The sequence below is a fragment of the Neopsephotus bourkii genome, unplaced genomic scaffold (assembly GCF_033783945.1).
Source record: "Neopsephotus bourkii isolate Nb327-2 ecotype Australia unplaced genomic scaffold, CSIRO-AGI_Nbou_v1 NB_1632, whole genome shotgun sequence".
NCBI lineage: Eukaryota > Metazoa > Chordata > Aves > Psittaciformes > Psittacidae > Neopsephotus > Neopsephotus bourkii.
The window spans coordinates 585,683-606,357 of record NW_026902107.1 but is presented as its reverse complement, the minus strand read 5'-3'; the positions used below and the strand labels follow the sequence as shown (position 1 = coordinate 606,357).

The following is a 20,675-nucleotide window of genomic DNA, read 5'->3' as shown; positions in this document are numbered from 1 at the left end:
AGCTAGTCCCTAAGGGAGGTCTGTTGGGCGGGGTAGGTCTTCAGCCAATGAGAGATGAGGGGCGGGGTGGGAGGGTCCCGGGGCCGTAGGCTGCCGAGTCACGGCGGGGCTCCGCCTCCTCTCTGCGCCTCAGGCGCCGGCTCAGGGCCCGAGACCCGGTGTTTGGCTTCCCTCCCCGGGGCGCCCGGCGGAGCCCCCACCCCGGGCTCTGTCTCGTGTCCCTTTGTGCTGTGGAAACCGTGAGGAAGCCAATGGCTGCCCCCGGTCCCGAGGGAGGCCGCGAAAGCGGCCCCTGCCCTCCCTAAGGCTGCCTGGAGAAGGGGTCCCGGCGCACCCCGAGCCTCTCGTTGCCGCCCGGAGCTGGGCTGGGTGCCGTGCGCCCGCCAGGCCTCCCTGAGGGATAACGGGCCTCTGCGAACCAGGGTCCTGCGGTGCTGGGTGCAGTGCGCGGGGTGTGGGCCCCGATAGGGCATTAAACGGGCAGAGGGGACTGCACGGAAGGCTGCGGCTGCTGAGCTCAGTCGGTGGGGACGTGCTGTTGGTAGCGCAGCTCTAATGTGACAGTTGCTTTGTACTTCACCCGATCTGAGATCACCGAGTTTGGTTCTTCCTGTCTGGGGGAAAATTGAAGCTGGAAGTCCGAGCATCAGCGTTTACAGCGTGGCATGTAAGGGACACCACTGGGAGATGCATAGCCTTTGGTCTATCCCCTCAGGTGTTAACACTGTCAGGGGATTTGGTAGCAAGCGCCGTAAGAGCATACTGTGTTCATTTGACTGTGGCAAAATGATGGAAGGCATATGGGTCATTCCTGTCCTGATGTGAGCCTGAAGGGAATGAGTGCTGTGGGAGACTGATGAAGTCTGATGGGGTACATCACATTTATGAACCACACAAAGACACTGCATCAGCTCAATCCATTCCTAAACTGCTGTTTCAGCTGCTCTCGTGTCTGGAGAAAGCTCACCAGGTGCTCTGGTTCTATCTCAACCGCCCCGGAGATCCCACCAAAAGAATGATCAGGACTTCCGTGACACCAGGGCAGCACTTGGTGTGTCCAGCAAGCTCCTTGGAACGTTGCTTAGGAGCTCCTGAGAAGGGGGTAAAGATGATTAACGTTGGGTTTCATTAGGCCTAAGTAAAAGCAGGTAAAGCAATTTGATATTGCATGTGAGGAAGGTGCAGGCTATTGCCACAAATGTAAAGCTTTCACAGGTGGCTTGAAGACTCTTACTGTGCTGTCCAGCCTGGGTTTGCAGGAGGAATGCCCTAAAATACAAACTGACTGGAGTTCTTCTGCCTGTGTTTTTGTCTGGCACGTATTTCTGTCACCAGTAGGTGGCTTTCTGCCCATCTGTGTGCCCTGTTACTATCTCAAACCCCAGCGCACAAGCGCTCCATTTGAAATGGCCTCAGGCAGAAAGTCTGAGGCATAACTACAGTTATGAACAAAGAGGCTTCAGTTTACCAAAACCACAGTGAATCCTGAGAATAGTAATGTTCCTATTAAAATAGAGAAAAATATGTGTGAAATATATTAAAATATAAATACAATAAACATATAAAATATATAAAAAGAACATGGAATTGTTGGAACAAGTCCAGAGGAGGCCACGAGGATGCTCAGGGGCTGGAGCACCTCCTGTATGGAGATAGGCTGAGAAAGTTGGGGCTGTTCAGCCTGGAGAAGAGAAGCTGCGTGGAGACCTCAGAGCAGCTTCCAGTATCTGAAGGGGGCTACAAGGATGCTGGGGAGGGGCTCTTCATTAGGGACTGTAGTGACAGGACAAGGGGTAACGGGTTCAAACTGAAACAGGAAGTTTAGATTGGCTATAAGGAAGAAGTCCTTTACTGTGAGGGTGCTGAGGCACTGGAATGGGTTGCCCAGGGAGGTTGTGAATGCTCCATCCCTGGCAGTGTTCAAGGCCAGGCTGGACAGAGCCTTGGGTGACCTGGTTTAGTGTGAGATGTCCCTGCCCATGGCAGGGGGGTTGGAACTGGATGATCTTAAGGTGCTTTCCAACCCAAACCATTCTATGATTCTGTGATTCTATGATTCTATTACAGCTTCATAAATTGTCCTCAACAACCAAATGATCTTATCTAACAAATCATGATGTCTGTGCATAGGGATATACTGGACATAGTTAACTTCCACCATACAGCCCTGCTTGCTCTAGTGGCTCCTGGTTTAAAATAACAACTAAACGAAAGCTGTGCCTTACCAAAAGGCTCATAACCCATAAAGCAGTGGGTACCTTACGGCCACAATGCAGAAGTTGATACACTTCTGGATGAAGGCTGGGTTTGAATTAAAGAATCGGGAAGGTGCAGGTCTGTGGCTTGTTCTCAGTTTGGTTCTGAACGGTGACTTCCCAGCCGGGGGTTACCAAGAGCCTTCAGAGCGCTCCCGGTAGCTGGGTACAAGCAATGTGGAAAACAATTATGCATAAGTGCCAGGATTCTACTCTTATGAGTCAATGTTCTTCTTTGCTCACTGTTCAGTTGATTTGTGAGGCTCCACAGCAGCTGAAGTACTGCATGATGGTGTCCTGGAGCACTGCAGCAGTAACAGCTTGAGATGTCTGTGTTCACAAGGACTTCTTGAGTTCAGTCCATGTTGGCTGTGGTAAGTTTGGGCTCCTGTTGCGCCACAGATAAGGAAATGTTTGTTGCTGTTGCCTCTTGGCCTTTTTATCTCTCTCGAGTTTTTATTCCTGCCCCCCAAAACTTCCATTTCTATTGGTCTGAGGTTACTGGAACACTTTTATAGGCAAAATTATTGCTGTGTTTGTGCTTCATGTAGTCTGGTGCACAATGCCTTCCCGTTACCGCAACTTCCGAAACAGCGTGCCGTGGCTGATCCTTTCTCTGGAAGCTGTTTTCATCGTCCTCTTTTACTTTGTGTTCCCATATGATGATAAATTAATTAAGTCTTACCCAGGTAAGATGGGCAGCGTTGTTGTGAAAGGAAGAGTTAATGCCTACTTTTATTTTTTAGTGCCGTAGAGATGGGATCCAGCGGGTTTGTGTGTTTATCAGAAGTAAAATGGTTTACTGGCCTTTGAGTGCCCTACCTTGCTGTGTATGCTGTGTATTTATTATATCAAAGCAATGACATTGAATGAAGACCTAAGTGATACTAAATGGCATTGTTGGTCTGTTTTCTGCTGCCTGTTTGTGGACATCTTGACCCCTATGAATGCAACCAACTCCTTAGGGCAGGCACTGCTCTGTGTTAAGTTGGTGTGTGAAAGGGTTGTTGGGCTACAAAGTAAGAATTCAGGATGGCACTGGTCTCTATTTGAGTGCTTGATGTAAAGAAATGAACTTAATACAGTGGAATTAAGGATTTAAATATATTCTGGAGATGCATTTTGTGTATTGATCAAAGGAATGTATTAGCAGATTATGCTATGGTCATAGTGTATTTACAGTGTTGTGCAAATAAGAGCTGATTAATCCTCGTGACATTCTTGTGTTACCCTCCCTGTTTTATAGCTCAAAAAATACAGATCTGCTTCCTAGCAGCTTGATATTTTGCAGAAGGGACAGGCCAGTACAAGGATATGAGAATATGGCTGTTTGCATGTCCCAGGGGATGCTTTCAGATCTACCGAATCCAAGGGCTTGTTTCTTGGACAACTCTGCCTTCTATTCAGTGGTGCTGGTTTCCCTATTGAACTCTTTCTATGGCTATTTCTGTTCTTCTCCTCAGATGAGAACATCATATGGGTTTCTCTTTGTAACTCATTTCTTCCCTAGTGCCCTCAAGGAATGAATCAGCACTAATTCATGGTAACTCTCCCCGAAATGTCCAACTAAAGCTCTTTAAGTTCACCTGAAGAAAAATGAAAGCCCAGGTTTCATTGCTGAAAGTACTTCATTTCTGTTGTGCTTTTTGATCCCTCAGTCCCTTCCTTATTATCCATTCTGATCACTTTGTGAAAAATAAACTCAGGCTCAAGGAAATTGTTTTTTCTGATTACTTATGGATTGGAAGGGAAGTTCTGGAATTCTTTATTGAATAATAATGGCACCTGAGTTTTTATCTGAAGGCTTCTTAGTTAACTGTGATTTATTTTTAACCAGCAATCCAGTCTGAATTAATAACATCTCTGCTGGCTTGGTCCTTTCTGTCGTGCAGCTTTCCAAGATGTCAACCACATGATGATTTTTGGATTTGGCTTTTTCCTGATGTTTCTGAAAAGATACGGGTTTAGCACCACCGGATTCAACCTCCTGCTCATTGTACTTGGTGTCCAGTGCTCTGTGCTGATAGATTTATTCGTTTTACTTCTTCAAAGGCAAAGCAAATGTCATCTGGCAAGGTAATTAGGTCGTGTTAGAATTGCAATAATTTCAAGCACATTTGACTGTCATTCTTTCTGTATTGGTCCTGGTGTGGTCCTGTTAAAGAACTCTTTTGTTCTTTCTCTTATTGCAGGCTAATAGAGGCTGCTATGAGCATGACTGCTGTGGTCATCTCCACTGGAGCTGTTCTTGGGAAGGCTAACCCCGTGCAGTTAATTCTGATGACAGTTCTGGAGCTAATAGTTTTCCGTATGAGCAGATGGATGAACAACACATTCCTGCTGGTACTGTAATACAATTTCAGGCACATGAGGGAAAATTTCACTGGGATTTTAGCATGTTGCCTTTTGGTGGTTTGTTAGTGGAATTGTGTGTTTATGAGCTGCATTCAGTTCAGGTAACTTAATCTCACATAAATAGCTTGTGCATAAACTGAGGCACTGTGAAAATAAAGTGCTTACATAGGGAGGTTACATGAGCAACTCTATCAGGAATTGCATCAAAGTCTTCCTGTGGCCTGAAATAAACTACAGATTCATGGTCTAGGGTGAGGTATCCCTGCCCATCACAGGGGGTTTGGAACTATGTGATCTTAAGGTCCTTTCCAACCCAAATTATTCTATGATTCTTCTCTCGATACAGGTTACAGACAGTATCAGCATGATGCACGTTCACCTGTTTGGAGCCTACTTTGGTCTGGCCATCTCCTCATGTTTCTCTGAGCCATCACCGAGGACTGATAAGAATGCAAGAACCCCGAAGTCGGACTTATTGTCCATGTTGGGTAAGGCATTTGCTTTAATGTCTCACTAGGAACAAGAGATTGTGGTGGGACCATAAGGAAAGTTTTGGGGGGCTGGCCACAGCACACTGAGGCTTTTGTATCCAAAATGCACAGCTGAATGCAGCCAAGCATAGAAAACTGCTGCTGCTGCTGTGCTGATGGTTTCTGACAGTGCCTTGGTGAGTCTCACAATGTTTCCTACCAGGCACGCAACCACTCCTGCAAGGGCTGTGGCTTCATTTGCTTTGGTCAGGCTGAGCATAAAGGCTATGCCAGGTTATCCATTCCCTCTCCCAGCTAAGTTTGCCCCTTTGGGCTTGTTTAGGCATATTGGTAGGGACCTGTGCACCAAAATTGAGATCATTACTTGTGTTTCAGTAATGCTTACGGTTGCCAGCTGGGGACAAGGCTCAGTTTTGTTTTGCAAGGTGCTGTACAAAGATATAAAAATGCAGTCCCTGCCTAGTAGTGTAAATGAAAAGATAAAAGCCTGATGAAGGGTGGGAAAGACGATACAGACAGGCACAGGAGAAAGGATCAGAGTGAGGACAGGCTGAATGTATGGGAGTTACATTCCTTTTCTTAAAGAAGCAATTTGGTAACTGACACCAGTTGAACAAAAATCTTTCTGCAAAGGCCCATAGAATCTAATCCTAAGTTAGTCTTTGCCCAGTTAAAGAGAAATGTAAATGCTGCTGGTTTGAGTCCCTGGAGTTCTTGCTTTGCTGGAGAATTTGTGGAGACCGGTATTTTAATATAGCTTATCAAGACACTGTTAAACCTTTGTGATAATTTCAGTGCAGCTTGCTACAATCAAGTGCTTGCTTTGGGGTAATTATAATGCCATATCTCAAATAATTCCTGAGGTAACATGGGCAGACAGGAGCAGCTGAGCAGGCAAATTCCTCTTAGTTCCTTTTTGCATCCTGCTTCTGAGGGCCGTGTGCAGGGTGCTGAGGTCTTCACCCGTAGTTGGACTCACTCTGTGACTATTTTATTCCCAACCTGAGCAAATACTCTGCCTATGCACTTGGAGCTGGTTGGAGCTCGGTGGGCAGAGGCTCAGGTTGCCCTGTGTGGTCCAGCTTGACTTAGTGTGAGGCTACCTACTTCCCTCTGCTGGTTGGAATTTGATCTACGGGTGTGTATCTGCACATAGGAAAAGATGTATCCTGCCAAGCAGTGTGCTTCTTCTATAGAGGCCCAGATTCCTAAATGCTGACAGACAGGGCCCGGGGCAGAGAAGCAAAAGAACCTGTTTTCATTCCTGTTGTTAGTGAAGCCTACGTGGTCATGAAAGTGTGACACCGTGCAGTGATCTTATGGGAGGAAAGTGAACTGTTCTTTTGGACCTGCATACCAGGCAGTAGCTATTTGGTAGATAACCCTTTCACAGAGCACAAGAAAGTGAAGCTGTGAATGACAGGGCTGCTGAAGTGTGATCACCTCAGGTCAAGCTCTTGGTCTCTAACCCTTCTAGTAGAGGTAGAGACGATTCTGGTCTTACAACCCAGTTCATCCTCTCTCTTCAAAGCCTACCAGTTGTACTGGCAGCCAAGGTAAAAGACATTCCAAAGTGCACTTTGGGTTTCTTTATAGTGATTTGTACCATGTGAGCTGTTTTCCTTTGTGGCTTTCATTCTCTCTTGCAGCTGGTTTTGAACAGTTACCCACAGTTCCATGAAAAGAGGCAGAAACTTTGAAGGAGCAAGTCCCTGGTGCCTGTGCATAAAAGGCAGGATGCTGATCATTTGGAAATAAAAAACTGGAATTGTTCCTACTTGTATCTGAACCTGCATTTAAGGGGATGATAGATAGGGCAAAGCTGATGTTAAAGCTGTTCTTGAAAAGAGCATCCTACCTTCAGGCCAGTGAAGGACCAGCCAGATGCCAGCAGAGCTGTGCTTTGCCCTGTCTGTTTGACATTACAGTGGTGTGTTTCTTGGAAGGTGCTGGTACTGCAGGTAGCTCGTAGGGCTTTCTGCATTGTAAGGTGTTGTCCTTTGTTTAAACTGTGTGAGTTACAGAGGAAGCAGAATGTGGGCTGGAGCCCTTCAAAGACAGTGAGTACTTCATTCACTGTGGTTTAGAGCAGATAATGATATTTGCTTGTCTTTGTCTCCAAGGCACTCTCTTTCTCTGGGTGTTCTGGCCAAGCTTCAATTCTATACTATCCGACAGGAAGTGGAGAGTCATCTACAACACCTACTTTGGCCTTGCAGTGAGTGCTGTCACTGCCTTTGCCTTGTCTGCTCTCACCACAAAGGATGGGAAATTCAGAATGGTAAGAAATGGGAGAAAATCACTGCATGGAAAAGGGATTTTTCTGTGACTCTCAGTAATACATTAAAAGTATAATAGTCACTTGGTAAAACAAGTCCAGGTTTTCAGCCTGATAGTTATTAGCCTCCCAGGCAGAAGACTGAAGTTGCAACTTAGAAATTACTTCCTCAGATCACAATTCACAGTATACAGAGGCTGCTGTACACGAGGACTGAACTCTCACTCCATGTTTTTGTTCTTTGCTTTTACAGACTCATATCCACAGTGCAGTTCTAGCTGGGGGGGTCGCTGTTGGTTACGCAGCACACAGTATCAAGTACCCTTGGATTGCAATGGTTTTGGGTCTGCTTGCCGGCGTGATAGCCATATTAGGATCTTACTGTTCACAGGTAGTACTCAAACCCTGAAATTGTTTTTTGTATAAGCTATATAAACTTCTTTTCCAATGCAGGATACCTCAAGGGAAACCTCTTTTAACAAGATTAAAGCTGGGAGACCTGAGGCCTTTTGAGCACAGCGCAGGACTGCAACTTGCAAGACCAAAATTCATTTCCTAGCTCTGCAATAGACAATACACTATTATCAATTTCTGTTCTTGTGTATCAGTTAAATCTTTTCTTCTTCCCAGAGATGCCTGAATCCTCCTCTCAAGCTTCATGATACCTCTGGAGTTCATTTCACTTTTGGCATGCCTGCTGTGCTTGGAGCTCTCGCCCAGGTCATTCTCTTAATAATAACAAACTGGAATAATTTACCAAGGTACATAAATTCTTGCTATTAAGTAATAAACTTAGCTAATCATTACTGTAGTGTGCCCTGAGTTCTCATACATACAGAAGGTCATCACAGATCAATTGTTTTATATCAGATAACTTCAGATAATCTCTGAAGTCCAAAAAAGTCAGTAAAAAAAGACTTTGAGTGTTGAGTAGACTGGATCAAAACTTTCATGCTAGCTTTTGGTCCTGTTTTCTGTCTCCCTTTTTATTTGATGTTCAATACGGCAGATACAGGAGGTGAAGGCTGGGGATGTGTGTCCTTCCAAGTCTCAGTTTGGTTTTTGTAACATGTTTTGGGGAGCTTTGTATGCTAACATGAGGGGCAGAAATCAGCACTTCTCTGTGGACAAGGCTTGAACTCTGAGTCAGGGGCAAGAATGCCAGTTTGGACTAAAGCCAGTGTGGACACTGAGCTGGAAAACACACCTGGGGAGATCCGCTGCAAAACCTGAAGGCTCAGTTCAGGATATGCTCTGTAGGTGTTTTGATCTGGCACTGGCATTTCATTTCTGCAGATCAGCCCCACGGCATGTCCTGCAAGAAGTTCCCTGATTTTCTCAGTTTATGCAGAAAAGAACCACAGTGCAGCATAAGGGCCTTACGTGTTGTCCTTGAAAAAACAGACTTTATGACATTTTACTACCACAACAATGGTTTCTAAGGGCAAAATATGTCCCCTGAAATCTGTGTTAGGCTTTTGATAGGGTTTCTTAAAACACGTATCTGCAGCTGCAGAGAGATTCTGGAACAACAATTGTTATGGGAGGTTTTGATGTAAAATGCTGTGGAGATACAGATTAATTCACAGCCTTAATGATACATCAGTCAACTTCAAAAGGTGAAACACTTGTTTTGCTTTTCAGTATGGGTTATTTGGTCATGATTCAAGTTGGTGCCTTCTGCCTGACCATCAGCATCGCTTTGATAACAGGTCTTATTGCAGGTCAGTATTGAAAAAGGTGTTTTGGTACCTTCCTCATGTCCTTGGGGTAAGGGGTACGTCAACTTATGGTACCTGCTGTCATGCCAATGCAACACTCTGCAGAGAGAGGCCGAACTGGGGCTCTGAAGTGTGCTTCTATGGGTAAATTATTTGGAGAAGAACCAGGGACTTTTCAAAGCCCTGTATTCAAGATGTGTTCAGCACAAATAACCTACTAGTACCATTCCTTCATTGGCAACGCTTATTTTAACAGATGCTTAACAGCTGCCTTCACATTTCAGACAGGAGATGTGTGAGGATGGAACTATTTTTACATTTGGTTATCTGTGACACGAATGCTATCTAGTGCTTGCCACTTTTTTAGGCCAGTGGGCAGGAATCTGCCAGGTTCCCCAGTGTCCATAGCTGGCAGGCACCAGCCAAGCACAGGGCTGCGGTCATGAGTGGTTTGGGGTCACCAGGGCTCATGTGTTCCCCGTGTGACATCCTGGCAGCTGCAGTTTTTCTGTAGCTGTTGATTCTATCTTGAATAAAAGAGAAACGGCAGATGAAAACTGCTGTGAAACACACTCTACAATCATTTTGTGTGTGTGTTTTAATTCATCTCAAACCTTTGTGCTGCCACAAGTGTAATGAAGATGTTGAGCTCATCAAGCAGATTTCTAAAACACATTCAGCTAGAAGAATTTAAAATACGGTGTTTAATCAATTGTTTAGAAGTCCAAATGTTTCCATCTGAAATCCCAAGCTAGCAGTGCTGTGAGCCCCGCTGCTTTAAATACACAGGCATTTTTCATGCAAGACTAATTCTGGATGTATTTTTAGTCTGGCAAGCTGTTTAATGGGGTTTTACCTTGAGTAATTAATGTTTAATAACACAAGCCTTGATCCTGGCAAGCTTCTTTGTATTTAAGGTCAGCTTGAGTCAAGGGGCTCTGCTGAAGTGTTACTTGTGTTTGATCTATGTTACATTTGCACGTGGGTTACTAAGAAACCTCCACTTACAAAGAGTCATCCCCTTTCCCTGATGTATATATTCATAATGGATACATGTGTTTTTGCAAACAGGTTTAATCTTAAACCTCAGACTGTTCAAGAGCATCCCTGTATCCAAGTACTTTGAAGACCAGTTTTACTGGGAGGTAAGTTTCAATGTCACATGAACTGTGTGGGAGAACATAGAGCACCTTGGTGAAGAGCTCTGGGTATCTGAATTAAATTAAAATGAAAAAGAAAAGAAAATTCCATTTCAAAGTACATTTTGGAAGCCCCTCAGCCTTCCTGGGTGCAGGGTGGTGCTCAGCCTGATGCTCCAACACAGGCCTTGGGCACGTTCCAGTGCTGAAGGTGATGTTGTATCTGAATTACAGAAAAAAGACATGGATGAAAATAACCTTCTAATAAGGTTTTCCAATGCCTGTTTTGTATGATGATTTGGTACACAGAATGTTCTGATACAAGAATGTTTGTTTTCACAGTTTCCCCATTTGGCTGTTGGATTTTGAATGGAGGAACCCAGATGAGTGATTTGACCGAGGCTCAAGAAAGCCATCCCAATGGGCACCTAAAAACCTAGTAATAAACTGTACTAGTTATTCTTGAAAGATGGAGTGTGAATTTACAGACGCATTTAACTGCTTTGTTGAATTTAAGTATTTTTTGGTACAGAAAAAGTGGCTGCATTCATTGCTGTAATGGCTTATCAATCAAAATACTTGGAAACCTTACACTATTTTTAGCTCCCAAAGCCAAAGTAAGTATGTTAAAGTACAATTTTTCCAAGTGTCCATACTCACTCTTCTCTAGCGAAGCATTCAAGTACTTGTTTTTAAGCTAAATTAATTCTGTTGAAGGCCTTGTTAAGCAGGGATTTGATGAGCGAGCTGGATCAGGGCCAGAACTCTCTATCCTGCCAGACTGAACTCTTGAGTTATCTGACAGCTTAAAGAAAAATCTATAATCCCTTGGCTCAAGCTATCTATTTGGAAGCTCAGATGACAAGGAGTGAAACTGTTCTGCTTGTGGCTGGTGCCCTTGTCAGCAATGGTATTTACTCAGCTTGGCAGTAAAACTCAGCACAGCCTGTGCATATGGGGACAGTGCCTAAAAGGCTCTGGCTGCCCTGAGTGCAGGCAGCAGGGGAGGCCATGGGGACAGTGCTTGGGCCTGGGTGATACGAATCCCAGGGTGGTGTATGTTGGGCTGGTTTACCCTGTGCCAAGCTCAGGCCCAATGGGGCAAGTGAACCCTTGTGTTTAAATGGATTGTGATCCCTGGTGTGTCTTCTTTGTTCCAAAATAGCTGACACAGAAAAACTTACTCGAAAATGCTTGTCTAATAAAAGAAAATGACAATTTGATGGTTTGTTTGTCACAGTTAACATGCTATGCTACTGCCTGTGCCGCAGTGCAATCCAGGCTCAACTGGTGTCCTTCACTTCCCAGCAGCCAAACCAACAGCCGTGTTCTAGCAGGAATGCTGCTAAGGAATAGTAATTTATTCACCCTCTTTTCCCCACATCTCTTTCATCACTGATTTCTTAAGCAGCTACCCAGGTGAATGCACAGGAAGGGGCAGACAGAGGATCAGCATTCTCTCTGGCAGTGACTGTCCTCCCTGCCAAAGACAGAACTCTTCCTTTTCTCACAGTGGTTGTAAAACAGCTGACAGCAAGGTCTGTGGATGAGCTGCTTCCATCTAGAGCTGCTGCACAACTTGTACTTGTGCCTCTATGGCATCATCCACAGCAACAGTGAGTTGTTACTCACCACAGACTTCCCCATTACTGCCATAGCGTGTGGGGGGGAATTCCAAAGCAGCATAGTTCTGTATTACGCAAGAAAAGGCACACACCAGCAAATTTTGAAATGGAAAAAATGGTTATATTGTCCAAATATAGGAAATATTTAATAAATAGATGTTAAAAAGTTGTTTTAAAGCATTTTTAGTAAGTCTCAGATTGTAATTAATGTTGTAGAAACAGCTGGTTAAATACATCCATTTTCCACTACACTATTTACCTGTAGCAAACATGGTAGCACAAAAGTGACTTCTGCTGTGACATGCAGCAATTCTACATGTGTCAAAACCATTACATATTGCGATCAGCATACAAGAGTAAAAAATGAAACAGCACAGAACCAGGATTTTTAGTGCTATGATTTGAGTTTTGCTTGGTTTATCTTCAGACACAACTGAAGGTCACCCTTTACAAAATGGCTTTACAAAACATTGGGAATGTGCAGTTAAAAACCCAGGGTGCCCAATGCACTTCCACAGGTGTGTTCATTGCCACAAGTCTTCTGTGCGACCAAATTTGAAGACCAGTCCTCTGTTTAAAACAGAATAAAGGGACACGAGTACATCATGGAGCAAATCAAACACCTATGATGTTAAATACAAGATTTCAGGAAGCAAACTATGGTATTCGTAAATCCATTTCCTGGTCCTGCAATGAAACCTATGCAGACAGACCCCAGATATCTGCTGCCTTGATATGCAGTTTATTCACGTCTGGTTATGAAACAGGACTTGAGCAACCAGATTACAGCAAGTTTCTGTTTTTATCATTAAAAACAAATTAGATGAAACAAACAAAAAGAGATTGTCTTACCCAAAAAAGATGAATGCATTCTGGAAGAACACAGCTATTCCTGGGTACACGACTGGTTTTTCTATCAAAAGAAAGAAATCTCCATGTATGTCTCCAGAAAATCCTCTCCAATCTCTGTTCTCAGAAGACAACAATCAGCCCAACCCCACCAGAAAGTTAATTCAATGGCTTTTTGTGTCATCTCTCCCCCCCCAGTCATTTAGCTTTCCAAAGAGAAGAAATACGTCCTGTTCTCTAACCAAACATGTGCCTCTCATGCAGTGCTGATGCAGACTGCAGTTACCACACTGTGTTGCACATCCTGTTTGGAATGCGTTTGTGGGTCAGTATGTACACGTGTATGTTCACAGATAGTGACAGTGTACAAAAGGGGAGTGCACATTAGCACTGCTGTGCACCTTGGGCACTGGGCTTTCTTTGAAAATCCCCTGTGAATTGAGTAAGGCCAGAGCTGACAAGAGTGTGTATTAAACCAAAGCACTTCACTAGTGTGGAATTCACTGCAGCTTCAGGCACAGGCAGGGCTGGCTGTTACATGTACTCAAGTGACCCAACTTCCTTGCGAAAAACAAAGGCCAGTGCAGTGTTCTAAAATTCATCATCGTTTAAAATACCTTCAAACTTTCAAAACCAGATCAGGTCACATTCCACACCGCATCTTACCTTTAACAACGTAGCCTCCAAAAAGGATCCACATGGAAGCAATCAGAGATCCAAAAGCCATCATGAAACCAATGAACAGCCAGATCCGAGCACCTTGAAAACCACAGGAGGACGTTTTGTGTCTATGTCTGAGTCCAGACACTCCTGACTTTCAGGGTGCTTTGGTTTGGGAGCCACACAAGGAACAGCCCTCATGGCTCCTGCAAGGCTCTGTGGCTTCCCAGACCTGCCACTGCACAACAGCCCACAGCTCTGTACCTGTTTGTCCCAGGCAGCCTTCACTGTAACTGTCACCTCGCACTTGGCCATTAGATACCGCGTTGATCCTGCATGAGGAAAACAGGACCAAACTGGGTAAACATGGGTAAAACAAAAAGTGTCTTTACAAATAGGAAGCCTCTCAGAAACCTATAGAAAAAGGATAAAATCATAGAATCCTAGAATAGTTAGGGTTGGAAAGGACCTTAAGATCATCAAGTTCCAACCCCCCTGCCATGGGCAGGGACACCTCGCTCTAAACCGTATCACCCAAGGCCTTGTCCAACCTGGCCTTGAACACTGACAGGGATGGAGCATTCACAGCCTGGGTTGTGAATGCTCCATCCCTGGCAGTGTTCATGTACTTCTTAAGTATTTAAAGGTATAAGGCTAAAGTTTACTAGTTTTATTTAGCTCAAAATAGTAAAAAACATTTCTCCAAAACCTTGGACTTGTACTACATTTAACTTTTTAAACGGTCCTGTATTCTAAGTATCAATAGCTGTAAGCCAGATATAAGACACAGTAACCCCATGTGTTCCCTAATTAACTGCACAAAGCAAGTTGGAACGTTTAGCTCTCACCAAGATATTGCACTTACATTAGGAATGCCAGAGTGGCTATAACCCCACAAGCATGGTACGAATGGTTGAAGTCTTCCACTTCAGGGTACTTTACAGCTGCATCTATGATTATCCACCAACCTGTGAAAAACTGTTTCAAAAGAAGAAAGAGCACAATAACCTCAAATGTGCACACAAGTGTTTTAACGGCTCAGCTCTGCAAGGAGTAACATTAGTACAGAAAATCATTCATTTAGACCCCAACCCTGAGTCTGATGACAGCACAACCGGTTTTGCCATCGACTGAGGAACAAGGTTAAATGCAAAGCTGGAGATTTACGTGCTCCAGGAGCCACTAAGTGGATAGAAGGTGTGAAACTTAAGAGACAGATGCAAGCACCCAGAACAGGTTTTGTCATTAACGCTACACAGGAGGAGAACATATCCCTGTTCCTCCTTTTACCTCCAAAGGGATAACACTTCCTAGCTCACCCCCAGCTGATTGCTCCAAAGAGCCCAGCGCAGCCGCACGCACCAGCACTCCCGCAGCGACCGACGCGATCGTGTTCCGCTTCTCTCCCCAGTCAACGCACTCCGAGCACCTCAGGCTCTCCAGAAACCCCGACATCTTCCAGCGCTCGGAAGGGCTGCGGGAGGAAAAGGGACGTTTCCTTCGGCTCCGGGGCTGCGCGGGACGGGTCCGAACCGCCGAGAGCCCGCACCGGGGCCCGCTCCGAGGTGGGCGCTGGCAGCGCTTGGGCACCGGCACCCCGCCCGGGGAACTGGGGGGGAGGCGGTCCCGGGTTCGGTGCGCGGGTCCGGAGGGGACCCGGAGCTGCGCCCGGGGATGGGGCCCTGGCCCCGGTCCCGATTCCGGTCCCTCTCCCGCTCACCTACGCGCGGTCCCGGCCGTGGACGGCGCTTCCCCGGTCCGCCGCCAGCCAGCAGTGCGCATGCGCGGGACGCGCAGGCAGCGTCACGGGCGGGGCGGGGCCGCTCAGGCGCGGTGGGGCCGGCCCGTTACGTAAGCGCGGGGTCGGAACGTTCTGGAACACCTCAGGCGCTGCGGACTGAGCCTTTGGGTTGTGTCCCGGCCGTGCAGCCATGGGGGTGACTCGTGGAGTGGGGCTGTCTCCTCAGGCGTCGCCGCTCGAGCAGGACCCGTGCGCTGGGAGTCCGGGTGGTTGGAGCCGGTGAGGCGGCGGCGGCGGCGGTACCGAGCTCGCTTGGAGCGGGCCGGGGGGGTGGGGTGTCCCCCGTCGGGTGTCTCAGCGGCGCTGTCGGGGTCCACAAGCGTTATTTGCTTTCTTTTCCTCACAGAAGCAGTCTGGACCCCGCCGGGAACCAGGACCAGCGGAGCCCGGCGGCTCCCAGCGGTAGGTGCCCGTGAGCGGGTGGGGGGCGCTGGGGTGGTGTGCCCGGTATGTGCGCTGTGGGGAGCGCGGGTGTGCGGTCCCGTGTCTGATGCCAGGATTCATCGGGTGTTTCCTTTCAGCTGTGCCCTTTGTAGCACTTGTGACCTTGGTCCTGGCTTAGAAGCGAAGCTTTAGTAGTGGCGAAGGGGAATGCTTCCTACCGGCCCGTACACAGCCTACAGGGCAGGTTTCAGTAAGGGTTTATTCGGTAGCTTTGGCTTGCAGCGAGCACTTAATAGAAAACTTTAGGTAAAGCAAGCTGCCTTAAGCTGTGAATGGTGACATGACTCAGGGCTGTAGTCCTGGCGTAAGACAGCTCAGGTGGAGTGTAGCAGCCTCTGTAGCTATGAAATGGCTGCCGCTAGAGGGACAGCCATTTTAATTATTAATGTGTAACCTCCCCAAGGGTTACATCCAAAACCAGGGGCACATCCACTGTGGCGCTGCTTGGATTGCTCACTGGTTAAGTAGAATGGTTGCAATAGCAGCTCGCTTTGTGTAGTTTTGTAATGTGCAGTCACGGCCTTGGTGTGGCTGCTTTGTGCCTTGCAGGTGCTGATAAAGCTGCAGAATAAAGCTGTTCTGTTTGTACTGACCTGGAAGGCAAGTGGTTGTTTTTCATTGTAGATGCAATAGGCTGCATTTAGGATAGATTGAAGATACAGTACTTTGGAAATTCTGTTGGGAGAGGAGATAAAAGGTATGAACTTATACCTTTTCCACAAAAGACTTGTGCTAACTTAGCAAATGAAGGGTGTTAAAACCCACACAAACCAGCCTCAAAATTCCACACAGAACTACTCATGAGTTAAACTGAAGCTTTATTTCATTTCACATGAAAGACTGACTATAGGAAAGGAAATGATGACACTTTAAACTGTCATAGGCAAAACATGCTGATAGACTGGGTGACAACTGTTGGTGTTTAACTAGCCTTGGAACTTTCTGCCTGTGTGCCATAATGGTGGTGGTTGTTGTATGAATACCTTAATGCGCATAAACTATGAGTTTCCCCTCCCCGCCCTTGACAGGAACAGAGACTGGGTATTGCACAACAACAGTAAAACGAGAACCAGCTTCTGAAAGCACCTGTGTGCAGGAAACGGTGGTGAGGAAGACTGAGGATATGACAGGCTTCATGGATGACTTAACCCTCAGCTCACCAAAGAAGAGAGAGTCCTCTGTGAGATCCAGGAGGAGTTGTGACAGGTCATCCACAAGGTCGTCCAGCAGATCGTCTTGCAGTTCACGGTCCAGTTCAAGTAGTTCCTCTTCAGCTTCCTCCAGGAGTTGGAGCCGGTCCAGATCGAGGTCACGGGGTGGAAGAACCAGTTCCCGAAGGTACAGAAGATCCTCCCGCTCATATTCCAGAAGCCGGTCGAGATCCCGTGGCTACGCGCGGTACCGCAGCAGGTACCACGTCAGATACTACCGCAGATACCGCCGCTCTCCACCAAGGTACCGGTCCCGCAGCAGGTCCTGGTCCCGTGGAAGATCCTATTACAGAAGGTCATACTCGAGAAGCAGATCACGTTCTAGATGCAGAAAATATTATGGATTTGGGAGAACAATATACCCTGAGATTTACAGGAGCTGGAGGAGCAGGTCACGAACAAGGTCCTGCAGTAGGTCACCTCTCCACCTGAGTGCAAAAGGTACTTCTTTTTTGAGCCTTTGTTGTGTAAGAATCTCAAAGCTTACAGTTTATTTTAACCTGGCAAATTACATCTGTTGAGTTGCTTTACGGAGCAGAATTGAAAGTTACAGGGGGCAGTGGGTGTAAACTGGAGCATAGGAGGTTCCATGTGAACATCAGGAAAAACTTCTTTACTGTGAGAGTGGCAGAGCACTGGAACAGGTTGCCCAGGGGGGTTGTGGAGTCTCCTATGTTGGAGATATTCAAAGCCTGCCTGGACAAGTTCCTGTGTGATGTACTCTAGGTTACCCTGCTGTTGCAGGGGGGTTGGACCAGATGATCTTCTGAGGTCCCTTCCAACCCTTGGGGTTCTGTGACAATGAGTGGTTATAAGTACATGTTTTTGAAAAAGCAGTTCAGAGCATATTCTTAGGACTTCAGCTGAAGCTAAATCTCAAGTTGTGATGCAGCTTCATTACAGTTAATGCTTACTTAGATGCAGTGGTAGTAAACCTGCAGGTTTTGGGCTTGTGTGAGGAGTTACATGTTAATTTAAGCATAAGAGAAGACACTTCTTTTTTTTTTTTGTAGACAAGAAGGAACTCTTGGAAATTGCAAAAGCAAATGCTGCAAAAGCTCTGGGAACAGATAACATCATCTTGCCAGCAAGCTTGAAGACGTTTACTCCTCCCAAAGAGAGAAAAAGCACCAAACAAAAGCAGGAAGATCCTGGGGAGTCAGCTGAGGTAAGTATGAACTGGAGTATTCTCAAGGAAAAGGTAAACCCTGCTTAACTTGGCTCTGCATGGATGTCTCATCGGTTTTAACTCTGGAGTTTGTGATTATGAATTGAAACTGTTGAACAAAAACTTCAGATTTCCCAGAGTGGTAAAAACTGCTCCGGAAACCACATAGCTGTGAGCCAAAAGTACTGTGGACTCTTGCGAGGTGGTTGATCCACTGAGTACCTGCAGGCTTCCAGTAGTGGCAGGTTGGGAAAGAGAGGTGAATGGAGTTTTTTCCTTTGGGTTGTTCTTCTAATAGGATATTAATTAGATTAGTTTATGTGTTTCTGACCTAGAACAAGAGTCTCCTTACAAAACCGAGTGAATAGTGTGGGGATTTTATTTTTTTTTCAAGTTACATCTTTCTGCCCTTTTTAACTGTTAAAAGTTTTTCATGTGCAACAAACTGTTTCCCAGAAATTACGTACCAAAGCACACAAATGCATTTTACATACTTTATTTCTGTCTTATAGAAATCATGACTATGGTTCCAGACATGATGAAGAAAATCTGTTGGTAATAAAGGGACTTGTGGGCTGTAGCTGCTGTGAATTTAAGGGAGGGAGAAACCCGAGCAGCTTCAACTGGATGTTAGTTTGGCTCTGTCGTTACAGTGTGACCTCGTTAGTTGTAAATGCAGAACTGCACTAACTGTTCCCATTGAGCAGATGCTGCAGTGAATATACTAAGGGGTTTAGAGAAATGGTACAGGCATCCCGTTCATAATATATGCAATATATTCCAGATATTGAGAGTACAGAAGAAGAGGCCTGCATCACTGGCAGATAAGTTTATTGTTATTCAAAGCTCTGCAGGATGGATATGCAGAACTTAAAGCCACTTGCTCTCCCACTGCACTGTGGGGCAGTCCATGCTTCCAGTTGGTGGAATCCTTTTAAAATCTGTAATGGGGGCATGGATATCACATGAGAGAATTGGGATATGGACTTTGGGGGGAAAAACGCCAAATGCTTTCAAAAAGAGTTTTGACATTTATCTGTTTGGATATTTAGTAGCTTACATCAGCTACTTCTGATGTAAATATCTGAAGCAACTCCACCAGAAAGTTCATGCTCTCTAACTGCCTTAATGTGCATTGAATAATGTATCCTCCCACCTAAGCTGTGTGTGCTTTCTCTAGCAACCCACAAGACCAGCAGGAAACGTGACCAAGAGTGGACTAGAGAGAACAGCCATACAGAAGAGCATTTCCTTCAGTCCTAATGTAAGTGTGGCCTCCCAGGGTGGAATCCTGGTACTTGCTCACTTTGCTAGGCTTGTCCCAGCATTGGTTGCCAAATTAAACTTAATAATGGTAAAGAACTTGCTGATTAATGAGTTTCCTGCAGCTGGATCAGTCCTTCAGCAGCAGAGCCCTGTAATCACTATAGCAATGTGTTCAAAATGGATGTTTACCTAATGTCAAACGTATCTGCTGTAGGCTTGAAAGCATATGCCAGAAGTAGTTTACACCAGAACTTAATGCAAGCTACATGTTTTAGTAAAGCAAACAAAGGAAAAAGCAGCTTCCCCAGGTCCTGTGTCAGGTGTCCATAGATAATACTCGGAGGGCATCAGGTCTCCTGTGAGCTGAAAGCATTGTCCCACCAGTGGAAGCTGGCAGGCCTTGGTGTATTCCTTCTTCAGGCAGCATTTTTAAAGGAAACTTGTGGGGTTTTTTTGTTTTCCAGAACACAATGGCAAAACCAGTCCTACAGAAGCCAGTGAGCCAAGTGGTTAAAGAACCAGCAGTCTCCCCGGCAAGAGAAGATGACAGGAAAGGAAGTCCCTATGGGCAATGGGTTCCTGTCAGGAAGGAGGAGAAGAAAACATTTCTCAACTTCTCACCCAAAAGCACCTTGTTCCGGGCACGCTGACTTGTTTGTCTGTGTCTGACTGCAGCATTGTGCACACTTCAGTAGCGAAGGCTGAAACGGTCTGATCAGGGTGAATTTATTAATGCTGAGTATTCATTTTGAGATCTTAATTGTGGAATCTTAGGTTTCTCTTTCAGATCTAGAGCACAGTGATCCGCCAGCCACAGATGGGACTCTTGTGTATAGTTGTACATGTTTTGTATTGCTTTAATGGACTAGAGCTTACAGGTGGGTAACTTTTTCTAAACTGTTCAGTAGCTGTTATTTTGAAGTCTTGATTTATATTGTGTAGCTCGTCAAGTGAATAAACTTCAATTTTGCACTGGCTTCTTGGTGTGTGGAGTGTTAGACCTGTGTTGGGTGGTGAGCTGGCTGCATGCTGTGGCGTGTGATGTCCAGGCTGAGCTGTTGTTACCCTGCTGTTATCACAGCCTGCAGCAGCAGGTGATTTCTGGACCTTCACACTGGCTTGGCTTTTGTGAAAATAAATCACTGCTAAAATAAAGTGAGTGTGACTCCTCCAGTGAGGAACTGTATTGCCAGGCAAGGCTGGCACGTGTGCAAAGGATGCCCCTGTCCCTCACCCTCTTGGTGACGGTCAGCTGTGTGGTACAGTGGAACTCCACACTCATCACACAAGAGTCCCCAAACATTCTTTTACCAAAGTTCGTGTTCCCCAAACGCGCTTTCACCTCCCTGCTAAACATGTCATCAGGAACTTTGGCTAATGTTCAGAATTTATTTAATTCTTACAAGTTTATT

The 20,675-nt window shown here is 45.7% G+C and overlaps 3 protein-coding genes across 5 annotated transcripts; 2 read left to right on the top strand and 1 right to left on the bottom strand.

Moving 5' to 3' along the window:
* The first annotated feature begins 1,043 nt into the window (after positions 1 to 1,043).
* On the top strand, positions 1,044 to 11,462 carry RHCE (Rh blood group CcEe antigens). Of its 3 annotated transcripts, none has more exons than XM_061373595.1 (10): positions 1,044 to 1,102; positions 2,506 to 2,944; positions 4,148 to 4,331; positions 4,448 to 4,598; positions 4,957 to 5,098; positions 7,225 to 7,382; positions 7,633 to 7,770; positions 9,024 to 9,103; positions 10,172 to 10,245; positions 10,582 to 11,462. In XM_061373595.1, exons 2-9 carry the CDS (start codon positions 2,818 to 2,820, stop codon positions 10,224 to 10,226), a joined length of 1,035 nt encoding a protein of 344 aa, XP_061229579.1. In that variant the 5' UTR covers positions 1,044 to 1,102; positions 2,506 to 2,817; the 3' UTR covers positions 10,227 to 10,245; positions 10,582 to 11,462. The 3 variants fall into 3 exon arrangements, with proteins under 3 accessions (XP_061229579.1, XP_061229578.1, XP_061229577.1); XM_061373594.1 differs by lacking the exon at positions 7,633 to 7,770 and adding an exon at positions 8,010 to 8,140 and having other exon boundaries at positions 1,045 to 1,102; XM_061373593.1 differs by lacking the exon at positions 1,044 to 1,102 and adding an exon at positions 8,010 to 8,140 and having other exon boundaries at positions 2,496 to 2,944.
* Positions 11,463 to 11,961: 499 nt separating this feature from the next.
* Positions 11,962 to 15,238, bottom strand: TMEM50A (transmembrane protein 50A). The gene is made up of 7 exons (XM_061373609.1): positions 15,094 to 15,238; positions 14,736 to 14,847; positions 14,239 to 14,351; positions 13,638 to 13,705; positions 13,380 to 13,472; positions 12,717 to 12,777; positions 11,962 to 12,434 (listed from the first exon to the last, which is right to left on the bottom strand). The coding sequence occupies exons 1-7, from the start codon at positions 15,153 to 15,155 to the stop codon at positions 12,389 to 12,391; spliced, it is 555 nt and encodes a 184-aa protein (XP_061229593.1). The 5' UTR covers positions 15,156 to 15,238; the 3' UTR covers positions 11,962 to 12,388.
* A 51-nt stretch (positions 15,239 to 15,289) lies between these two features.
* RSRP1 (arginine and serine rich protein 1) lies at positions 15,290 to 20,240 on the top strand. Its single transcript, XM_061373596.1, has 6 exons — positions 15,290 to 15,393; positions 15,521 to 15,576; positions 16,647 to 17,270; positions 17,843 to 17,997; positions 19,178 to 19,261; positions 19,728 to 20,240. The coding sequence occupies exons 1-6, from the start codon at positions 15,305 to 15,307 to the stop codon at positions 19,911 to 19,913; spliced, it is 1,194 nt and encodes a 397-aa protein (XP_061229580.1). The 5' UTR covers positions 15,290 to 15,304; the 3' UTR covers positions 19,914 to 20,240.
* The last annotated feature ends 435 nt before the right edge of the window (positions 20,241 to 20,675 follow it).

Bases quoted from the DNA above. Each gene is read 5' to 3' on its own strand.
- RHCE (XM_061373593.1), top strand. From the start codon at position 2,818: ATGCCTTCCCGTTACCGCAACTTCCGAAACAGCGTGCCGTGGCTGATC. The intron at 2,945-4,147 runs GTAAGATGGGCA...TCTGTCGTGCAG, and splicing joins ATTAATTAAGTCTTACCCAG to CTTTCCAAGATGTCAACCAC. The intron at 8,141-9,023 runs GTACATAAATTC...TTTGCTTTTCAG, and splicing joins AACTGGAATAATTTACCAAG to TATGGGTTATTTGGTCATGA.
- TMEM50A (XM_061373609.1), bottom strand. From the start codon at position 15,155: ATGCGCACTGCTGGCTGGCGGCGGACCGGGGAAGCGCCGTCCACGGCC. The intron at 14,848-15,093 runs GTGAGCGGGAGA...TTCCTCCCGCAG, and splicing joins ACGGCCGGGACCGCGCGTAG to CCCTTCCGAGCGCTGGAAGA. The intron at 13,706-14,238 runs GTAAGTGCAATA...TTCCTCATGCAG, and splicing joins GCCACTCTGGCATTCCTAAT to GATCAACGCGGTATCTAATG.
- RSRP1 (XM_061373596.1), top strand. From the start codon at position 15,305: ATGGGGGTGACTCGTGGAGTGGGGCTGTCTCCTCAGGCGTCGCCGCTC. The intron at 15,577-16,646 runs GTAGGTGCCCGT...CGCCCTTGACAG, and splicing joins GAGCCCGGCGGCTCCCAGCG to GAACAGAGACTGGGTATTGC. The intron at 17,998-19,177 runs GTAAGTATGAAC...TGCTTTCTCTAG, and splicing joins ATCCTGGGGAGTCAGCTGAG to CAACCCACAAGACCAGCAGG.